Source organism: Carassius carassius, chromosome 31 (assembly GCF_963082965.1).
Source record: "Carassius carassius chromosome 31, fCarCar2.1, whole genome shotgun sequence".
NCBI lineage: Eukaryota > Metazoa > Chordata > Actinopteri > Cypriniformes > Cyprinidae > Carassius > Carassius carassius.
This window is the reverse complement of record NC_081785.1, coordinates 161,976-172,500: the sequence shown is the minus strand read 5'-3', so window position 1 is coordinate 172,500 and position 10,525 is coordinate 161,976. Positions and strand designations below refer to the sequence as shown.

General features: G+C 33.2%; 1 protein-coding gene across 1 annotated transcript in view; it reads left to right on the top strand.

Annotated features, from left to right (window-relative positions):
- The window catches only part of LOC132112167 (1-phosphatidylinositol 4,5-bisphosphate phosphodiesterase beta-2-like), a 32,309-nt gene that overhangs the window by 6,863 nt on the left and 14,921 nt on the right, over positions 1-10,525 (top strand). The window contains exons 10-21 of the mRNA XM_059519745.1: positions 1,358-1,504; positions 1,578-1,735; positions 2,743-2,825; positions 2,944-3,028; positions 4,156-4,381; positions 4,470-4,534; positions 5,282-5,378; positions 6,258-6,342; positions 6,446-6,570; positions 8,801-8,952; positions 9,055-9,219; positions 9,300-9,399. Coding sequence (XP_059375728.1) covers positions 1,358-1,504; positions 1,578-1,735; positions 2,743-2,825; positions 2,944-3,028; positions 4,156-4,381; positions 4,470-4,534; positions 5,282-5,378; positions 6,258-6,342; positions 6,446-6,570; positions 8,801-8,952; positions 9,055-9,219; positions 9,300-9,399 — 1,488 coding nt within the window. The remainder of the gene's footprint in view (positions 1-1,357; positions 1,505-1,577; positions 1,736-2,742; positions 2,826-2,943; positions 3,029-4,155; positions 4,382-4,469; positions 4,535-5,281; positions 5,379-6,257; positions 6,343-6,445; positions 6,571-8,800; positions 8,953-9,054; positions 9,220-9,299; positions 9,400-10,525) is intronic.

Sequence of the window (10,525 nt, the reverse complement as noted above, 5' to 3'; positions counted from 1 at the left end):
ATATATATATATATATATATATATATATATATATATATATATCATCTGAAATGCAGTGTTATTGATTGAATTAATATTTTAATTTAAAAATATTAATTAATTTAATTTAATGCTTTATTTTTAATGTTTTCGGTTATATTTTTTGTTTTATTTTTAGTTAGATTTTATGTGCTTTTGTCAGTGTTTATTTTTTTATTTCTATAGCTTTCATTTTAATTTTATAATTTTAGTACTTCTGTGTAAACTTATTTTCTTTCAGTTTCTAGTTTTGGTATTTGTAAGTTTTTAAGGATTGTCTTGATCCACTGCCAACAGTTTTTTTTTTATTTTTTTTTTTTAAATAAAATAAAATAAATTAAATTGAATTAAATTAAATTAAATTAAATTAAAAATATAATGACCCATTGGCAAAAGTTTTATTCGTGTTTTAATCAGAAACATCACTAAAATTGTATTACATATATGCTTAAAATAGCTTTCTTCATAAGAAAATGTTTATTATTCTAAAATGTAAATAAAAATGAAAAATATAAATATAAAAACTAGTTCAAAATATTAATAAAAACTATAATATAATATAATAGTAATAAAAACTACATAGACATTCAAAAACATAACTAATAAAAATGACACAGCAAATTTAGTAAAACTTTATTTTCTTTAATACACAACAAATATAGTAAAACTAACTTATATTACAATGTAAAATCTTAAGATAAAAACAAGTTAAAAATATTAATAAAACTAAAATATAATGTTATTTACAACGATATACACATTAAAAAACATAACTAATAAAAATGACAATAATACACAACAAAATTAACAACTTTAACTTTAACTTTTAACTTAATATAATAATATATAACGTAACATAACATAACATAATCATTAATAGATCTGTGAAGTATCATATATGTGTATAACATAATATAATATAATATAATATAATATAATATAATATAATATAATATAATATAATATAATATAATATAATATAATATAATATAATATAATATAATATAATATAATATAATATAATAATTAATAGATCTGTGACGTATCAACCTGTAAAAAAATGTAAAGTTTATACAATATAAAAATATAATATAATATAATATAATATAATATAATATAATATAATATAATATAATATAATAATTAATAGATCTGTGAAGTATCAACCTGTAATAAATGTAAAGTTTATAAAATATAAAAATATAATATAATATAATATAATATAATATAATATAATATAATATAATATAATATAATATAATATAATATAATATAATATAATATAATATAATAATGAATATTATTATTGAAGGTTCATTCTTAGTTTGTGCTGCTGCAGGTCAGATTTCTCCAGAAGGTTTGATGTTTTATCTGATGGGGTCTGAAACATCGGTGGTGAAATTGGACAAACTGGCCCAGAGTCACGATATGACCCAACCCATCCCACATTACTTCGTCAAGTCCTCCCACAACACCTATCTCACCGGTGAGGAGGAAACCAAAGCAGTGACTATAAACGGTGTTTCTAGATATTTATCTGAAGCGTGTGTTGTGTGTAGCCGGGCAGCTGACGGGCGTCTCGTCTCCGGAGATGTACCGCCAGTGTCTCCTCGCTGGGTGCCGCTGTCTGGAGCTCGACTGCTGGAAGGGCAAACCTCCCGATGAAGAGCCAATCATCACCCACGGCTTCACCATGACAACCGAGATCCTCTTCAAGGTCAGTTCCTCCGATCAGAGATCTCGCTGTTATTATGGGATGTACAGTGGAGGCTCATAATCAATGCAAGCTCAATGTGAAAATCGGGAGCAGCTCATGCAATAACTTCAGCTCAACTAAACCCTAACCCTAACTGAATCTAAACCTGTGGCTCAGTGGTACAGCATTGTGTCAGCAGCGCAGAGGGTGGTAGGTTCAATTCCCAGGGAACACATATACTGGTAAAAACAGTTTATAGTCCAAATGCACTGTAAGATAATACATTAATGTAAAACCTAAATACTCAGATATATCTGAATAGCCACGTGAAAAAGCACACTTTGACATAGATAGAATTTAGCATTTTAAAAAAAGCACTTATTACAGAAATTAAATTATTTAAAAGAATATACTTGTATATCATTCATTCATATATGATATATCATTTAATATAATTTTATAATTACATTTGAACACATTTAATTAAATTAATTAAATTATAAAACTAATTAAATTAAATTAAATTAAATTAAATTAAATTAAATTAAATTAAATTAAATTAAATTAAATTAAATTAAATTAAATTAAAAATAAAATAAAATAAAAAAATTTATAAAAAAAATTATAAAGGACTTCTGAACCCTTATTGACATTGGTTAAATATATTACTTAACATGAACTAACAGTGAAAACTACTTTTTAAAGCATTTCATAACCCTAGTTATTAAACATTCTAAATTATTACAGTTATTAAAATCAAAAGCATTAAAACATGATCATTTAAAATGAACTTTAACATAATCTAATTTGACTTTATTGCAAAGTGCAATTTAATGGCCTATTATTGCATTAATATTATATTATCTACAGTTTATTTATATATATATATATATATATATATATATATATATATATATATATATATATATATATATAATTTTTTTTTTTACGATTTGAAGTGCACATTCAGTATGATTAAGTGGGCTTCTTTCTTCACAAGGGTAAAGGATGTTGTTTCTTCATGACAGGATGTGATTGAAGCCATCGCTGAGAGCGCCTTTAAAACATCCAAGTATCCTGTGGTCCTCTCCTTTGAGAACCACGTCGATTCGTAAGACACACCCCTAATATCTGATTGACAGACGAACACATTTTGCTCCTCACACTGCAGGTTTGATGGTGTGATATTTGGGATGTGATATAAATGCGCTCATGTGTGTTTGTTTCAGAGTCAAGCAGCAGGAGAAGATGGCCAACTACTGCAGGACGATCTTTGGAGACGCTCTGCTCGTTGACGTTCTGGAAAAATATCCTGTGAGTCCAAACGCTTCATATATATGGCATTAGATAAATCATTAAAAATATAGTTTGTCACACCACAGGACTATTTAAAATTGAGTAGTGAAGATGAAAAAATTATAAAAATTTAATAAATTTAAATAAATGATGACCAGTTACAAACAGTAAAATTAACTACATTACGGTTACATTAGCTAACTATATTTGTTAACATGAGAGAGAACCAATAAAAATATTTCTAAAGCATTTAAAATTGACAAGTGAAGACAAAATGTAATTAAACAACATAAAATAATAAATAAAATAATAAATTTTAGTTAAATTACATTATTATTTAGTTATATTTTGTTAAAATTACTTAAATGAACTTAAAATAAAAAATTATTCTAAACAAAAAAATACTTCTAAAGTTAATACCTCTAACTAAAATGGACTAGTGGCAATGAAAATGTGATTAAAAATGATAAATAATATAAATAGTGACCATAGTGAACTAAAATTAACAATTTACAATAAAGATCTATTTGTTAACTATATTATTTAAAATGAACTAATAATGCATTTAGAAATAAATAAATAACATTTATAAAGCATTTAAAATGGACTAGTGAAAAAAACTAAACAAAACAAAACAAAATAAAAAAATAAAATAAAATAAAATAAAATAAAATAAAATAAAATAAAATAAAATAAAATAAAATAAAAAAATAAAAAATAAAAAATAAAAAATAAAAAATAAAATAAAATAAAATAAAATAATAAAACAAAACAAAACAAAACAAAATAAAACAACAAAATAAAACAAAATAAAATAAAATAAAAAGGAGCCAGTAACACAATACAGTGAGGTTCAGTTTAACATTACTTATATATATATTAATTCACAATAAATGATATTTCTAAAGCATTCATTGATCTTAGTTATTGTTAATTTGAGTATTTACTAAAACATAATTAAAAGCAACCTGAGCTAGCAATGAATGGTTGTATTTTTATTAAAGTTAACATATATTAGTAGCAAAGTATTGCTCAACATAATGGCAATGCTTTAACGGACATCAATCAATAGGACCTTATTGTAAAGTGTCAAATAGTGATTTGACTTAATATCCGATCTGATCTTCTGTGGTTTTGTTTTTCAGCTGAAGCCGGGTCACCCGGTGCCGAGTCCGTACGAGCTGATGGGTAAAATCCTGATCAAGAATAAGAAAAGCAGCGCACCTGCCAGCAAACCAGAACAGGTCAAGAAAGCATCTGGTCAAGAACAAGCAAACGCATCTGCGGACGACTCTGAGTCCAACCAACCCGCCGATCCTAACCAACCCGCTCCAGCTAACCCAGAGAGCAGCGACCCGCCGCATGCAACCGGTCAGTTCTTCTGTTAACAGAGTTTGTGAAGATGATTCAATGAACAAAACCACTGAAAATAACAGTATCTTGTGTCTAACTGCTCCAGATGACCGTGAAGAACATGATGACCACGATGAACAGGACGAGGAGAAGATGAAGAACTCTGATGAGGTGAACTAGATGAACTAGTATGGTTAAAATCCCATGAATTCAGAATTCACAAATGCACTTTTTCAAACCAAATTAAATCTCTTCTGCTAAACCAAGGCCGCGTTTATTTGTCCGAAAAGCTGTAAAAATGTTAAATATTATTACGATTCAAAATAGCTGGTTTCTGTGTGAATATGAGTTAGAATGTAATTTATTCCTGTGATAAAAACCTGCATTTTCAGTAAGGGTCTATTAGAATGCATGTAGAATGATCACAAAATTCAAGATATGAGGGCAGAAAATGTATATATATTATATCATTTCATATAGTTAGTGAATATCATATGAAGAGTGACATTTTTGTCTCTCCAAAAATCAGTATGATTACAAATCAAGTGAAAACTAAAAAAAAAAAATAATTATATATATATATATATTTTTTTTTTTATACAACATTTAATCAAGAGACAGCATTGCCTGTTTTTGCTCTATTTTGATTAAAATAATAACTTAACTAAGTTTTAGTCTTTACTGTCACTTTTAGAAAAAATTCTAATGCATTCTTGCTGAATAAAAATATTAATTTCTTTAAAAAAAAAAAAAAAAAAAAAAGAAAACATGTTTTTGAAGAGAATTGTAGTAACTTTTCATGTAGTTAAGACCCTCCAAGCTACTTTTTACAAGTAATTGTTTGCTGCATGAAGTATAATGACTTCTCTTTATGAATCAACCTCTGTTGAGTCTCTATTATTTGTCATTTCCTCTCAGGGAACCGCTGGACAGGAAGTGACAGCGTATGAAGAGATGTCAGCTCTGGTCAACTACGTACAGCCCAACAAATTCATCTCTTTTGAGAACGCAGCCAGTGAGTGATGAATATTTAATAAATGCCCCTGAAACCTCCTCTTATGCAATATTACACAATAAATATAAATAACTATTTTGGCAAATGATTCCCATTTAATCTATAAAAAAAAATGCAAAAACAAATGTATAAACCAATAAAATAGTTCAAAATACAGTTCTTTATTGTTCATGTTAGCATTAATTGATGTTAACACACCATTTGATTTTTATTTATATTATTATTATGATTTTATATTTGCATCTTATTTATACTGTATACATTTCAATAGTTCACGCTTTGAGGGCAGGGAATGAAAAATGTAAGAAAATTAATAAATTAAAAATAAATTAATTTTACAAGTAATGTAAAATAATTATTATTGAATTATTTAATAAAACAAGTTACAGCAAAATATTGCAATAGTTTTTATTTAGCAATTTTTATATTGTTATTTAGTAATAATAATAATAATAATAATAATAATAATAATAATTGTAATTCACCCAGAATGAATGAAATCATAATAAAAGTCAGAAGGTTTAACCATACGTTTCAAATGGATACATTAAGACACCGTATCTATTTATATTCTATTTTTACAGTAAAATAAATGTATTAATATTATTATTATATTTTTCTTATATATTTAAATTTCTTAGATCTCTCTAATTTCATATATATATATACATACAATTTTTATAATTAAATATTACAATAATAAAATGTTTTATTTGTGTTCATTCAGTTAATTTTATTTTTTTATTTAATATCTTTATTTAAAAATTTGTACTTTTATTATAAGACATGGAAATGTGCTGCATCTCAGGACTGGATCTGTGGTTTCTGCCTTCTGTCTCATGTGTTTCTCATTGATGATCTGATTCTGTCCAAATCTAGAAAAAAACAAGAGTTTTGTCATATCTTCCTTCGTGGAAACCAAAGGAGAGAGTCTGATCGCTAAGAGCGCTGTGGACTGGGTGGAGTATCCTTTACTTCTGTCATGTTCTTGTCCTCTCAGTTAGACTCAGATTCAGATTGTTTTTTGGTGTTTGGATGTCACTGCTTTCCTAAACTGATGTCTGTAGATATAATAAGAGGCAGATGAGTCGTATCTATCCTAAAGGAACCCGTGTGGACTCTTCAAACTACAGTCCTCAGCCGTTCTGGAGCGCCGGCTGTCAGTTTGTGGCGCTCAACTACCAGACTATGGGTGAGAGAGCAAACACACAGCAGCTGATCAATTATAGAGATGAAGAACTAAACACAATCATTGAGTAATATTCATTATTGTAAATAAAATAATAAAAAATATCCTTTTTTAAACAAATAAATAAACTTTATTTTTTATATTGAATATTTATTTATATTTTTAATTTGTCATTAAATTATTTGATCATTTAAAAATGCGCAAGAATGTCTTTACATTAGCTCAGGGTTTGACAAACTGGGGTTCATGAGTTGATGAAAAGCTAATATTTAATTAAATGATAAAAGTGTAAAACTAAAACTAAAACTAAAACAACAAAATAAAACACTTAGTAAAAATGATATATATAAATATTAATATATATTCTTGAAGATGGCTAAGGACTGCACTGCTAAGGATGGCACAATCAAGCGACGTTCACTTGCAGAACGCAAGCTTCTAGAGGGCACATAAGTCTGAAGTAACAAATTTAGGTAAATGGGTGCAGAGCCAGTGGTAGTTTTGTAGGCAAACATCAATGCCTTGAATTTTATGCGAGCAGCTATTGGAAGATACAATATATATATATTTATATATTCACCTTGAACATGCAGATGTACTGTTTAATTATCAAAAAGAGGGTCAGTCAATAAAAAATTTAAGAATCAATTGGCAAATTGTGCAAATCTTTTTAATAACCTTCACTTTCCTTCTTCAGTGTTTGAATCATCTGGTGTTGTATTGATATTAGTGGATGTATGCAGTTTGTTCTCTTTAAGTGTCCGAGCTGAATGTGCATTATAATGTTGTTGATCTGCTGTCTCTGTGTCTATGTGTCTGTGTCTGTGTCTCTGTGTCTCTGTGTCTGTGTCTCTGTGTCTCTGTCTCTGTGTTTGTGTCTCTGTGTCTCTGTGTTTGTGTCTCTGTGTCTCTGTGTCTGTGTCTCTGTATCTGTGTCTCTGTATCTGTGTCTCTGTATCTCTGTGTCTGTGTCTGTGACTTTGTGTCTCTGTGTCTCTGTGTTTGTGTCTCTGTGTCTCTGTCTCTGTGTTTGTGTCTCTGTTTCTGTGTGTCTGTGTCTCTGTGTCTGTGTCTGTCTCTGTGTTTGTGTCTCTGTGTCTGTGTCTGTCTCTGTGTCTGTGTCTCTGACTTTGTGTCTCTGACTTTGTGTCTCTGTGTTTGTGTCTCTGTGTCTGTCTCTGTGTCTGTCTCTGTGTCTCTGACTTTGTGTCTCTGACTTTGTGTCTCTGTCTCTGTGTCTCTGTGTTTGTGTCTCTGTCTCTGTGTTTGTGTCTCTGTGTCTGTGTGTCTGTGTCTCTGTGTCTGTGTCTGTGTCTCTGACTTTGTGTCTCTGTCTCTGTGTCTCTGTGTCTCTGTCTCTGTGTCTGTGTGTCTGTGTCTGTGTCTCTGTGTCTCTGTGTCTGTGTGTCTGTGTCTGTGTCTCTGTCTCTGTGTTTGTGTGTCTGTGTCTCTGTGTCTGTGTGTCTGTGTCTCTGTGTCTCTGTCTCTGTGTCTGTGTCTGTCTCTGTGTCTGTGTCTCTGACTTTGTGTCTCTGTGTCTCTGACTCTGTGTCTGTGTCTCTGTGTCTGTGTTTGTGTCTCTGTGTCTGTCTGTGTCTCTGTGTCTGTCTCTGTGTCTGTGTCTCTGTGTCTGTCTCTGTGTCTGTCTCTGTGTCTGTCTCTGTGTCTGTGTGTCTGTGTGTCTGTGTCTCTGTCTCTGTCTCTGTCTCTGTGTCTCTGTGTCTGTCTCTGTGTCTCTGTGTCTGTGTCTGTCTCTGTGTCTGTGTCTCTGTGTCTGTGTGTCTGTGTCTCTATGTCTGTCTCTGTGTCTCTGTGTCTCTGTCTCTGTGTCTCTGTGTCTGTGTCTGTGTCTCTGTGTCTGTGTCTCTGTGTCTGTCTCTGTGTCTGTCTCTGTGTCTCTGTGTCTCTGTGTCTCTGTGTCTGTGTGTCTGTGTCTCTGTGTCTGTCTCTGTGTCTGTGTGTCTGTGTCTCTGTGTCTCTGTGTTTGTGTCTGTCTCTGTGTGTCTGTGTCTCTGTGTCTCTGTGTCTCTGTGTTTGTGTCTGTCTCTGTGTCTCTGTGTCTGTCTCTGTGTCTCTGTGTCTGTGTGTCTGTGTCTGTGTCTGTGTGTCTGTGTGTCTCTGTCTCTGTCTCTGTCTCTGTGTCTGTCTCTGTGTCTCTGTGTCTCTGTGTCTGTGTCTGTCTCTGTCTCTTTGTCTGTGGGTTTAATGGTTTGGTGTGTGTTTGATGCTGTAGACTTCCCCATGCAGCTGAACATGGCTCTGTTTGAGTTTAACGGCAGGACGGGTTACCTCCTCAAACACGACGTGGTCCGCCGCAGCGACAAGAAGTTCGATCCCTTCACCGACAGGATTGACACCATCATCGCCAGCACTCTCACCATTAAGGTCCTGCAGAAATGCATTGGGGCTTATATAGAAAAATCATGCATGGAAATACTCAAAATGTAAATTTTGTTGCTGTACCTGTGAACTGTATCCTGTGTTCAGATTTACTCCGGTCAGTTCCTGTCGGAAAAGCACGTGAAGACAGGAGTGGAGGTCGAGCTCATCGGTTTGCCCAAAGACCCCAAACGCAAATACCGCACCAAATGGAGCACGACGCCCAACGCCATCAACCCCGAGTGGAACGAGGAGCCGTTCGTCTTCGAGAAGGTCAGATCCCATGCATCTTGTATCATGACTCAGGTGTGTTGGAGCGGCTCGGAGGCTGACGTCTGTGTGATGTTGAGCAGATCTTGCTGCCGGAGATGGCTTACCTCAGACTCGTGGTTCAGGAGGAGGGCGGAAAGTTCCTGGGTCACCGAATCATCCCTCTGGACGCTATGCAGACAGGTGAGCTTCTACAATGTAATATACTTTAAAAGAATATACTTCTGGGAGTCACGTCACGTGCTCATGAACCTAGTCGCACTTGAAAAGAGTTCCATACATTTGGCCCCTTTTTGCTGATTTTTTTGTTTTATTTTAAGCTTATTTCATTAACAACACTTTTCCTAATGTCTGGCAATCGGAAACAGCAGGAGATGTCTCCGTCGGCTTCTCCGATTAAGAAGAAATCTAAACCACCGACCACGGATGATATGGTGGATAAGATCGCGAATACTGTTGCACACTTTGAGGGCATTCTAAGATCTGAGTTGACGGCGATGCAGAACGAGTTCGCTTCTCACATGTCAGTTGTTCAATCGCTATGCTCCAAATGGATATTCTTACAGGGGAGAAGAGAGAACAAAAGAAAGTTGACGCGGATCACGATAGGCGAGGAAGCAGCGCTCGAGCAACAGGTTGTTGATTTACAGGATCGCAATAGGCGCTGCAATCTGCGTCTGGTTGGATTGCCTGACGGGTCCGAAAAGGACGACCCTATGGGCTTTTTGAAGAGATCGCTACCGGCCTGGCTCCCGTCTCTGGCAGGCAAAGAGATTGAAGTGGAATGAGCGCATCGCGTGTACAACAGGCTCTCCTCAGATCGTGCTAAACCACGGGTTTTCATCTTTAAATTGTTGCGGTACACAGACAGGGAGCTCATTTTGCGGGCCGCCAGACTTCACGTCCCGGTGAAAACATCTGACGGAGCAATGCTGTCTTTCTTTCCAGATTTTTCGCCAGCCACCGCAAAAAGAAGAAGTGCATTCACGCCAGTAAGAAAGGAAATGAGAGAGGCAGGCATCCAGAATTTTCTTCTCTATCCTGCAACGCTGAAGGTCATTCTCAATCAGGGTGAACCTAAATTGTTATACTCCCCAGAAGAAGCAAGAGTGTTTTTTAGATCCCATTTATCCATCAACTCTCACTGAACTTCAGCTGGGCGCTTGCTATCTAATCGGGAGAAGAGATGCTCTTAGGCGACCGTGTCTCTCACGGTTTACTCTAATATTTACTTCTGAACTTATAGTTACTAGATAGTTTCATTGAGCATACAGTATCGCTTACTGATTATGGTGGTATAATATTTATG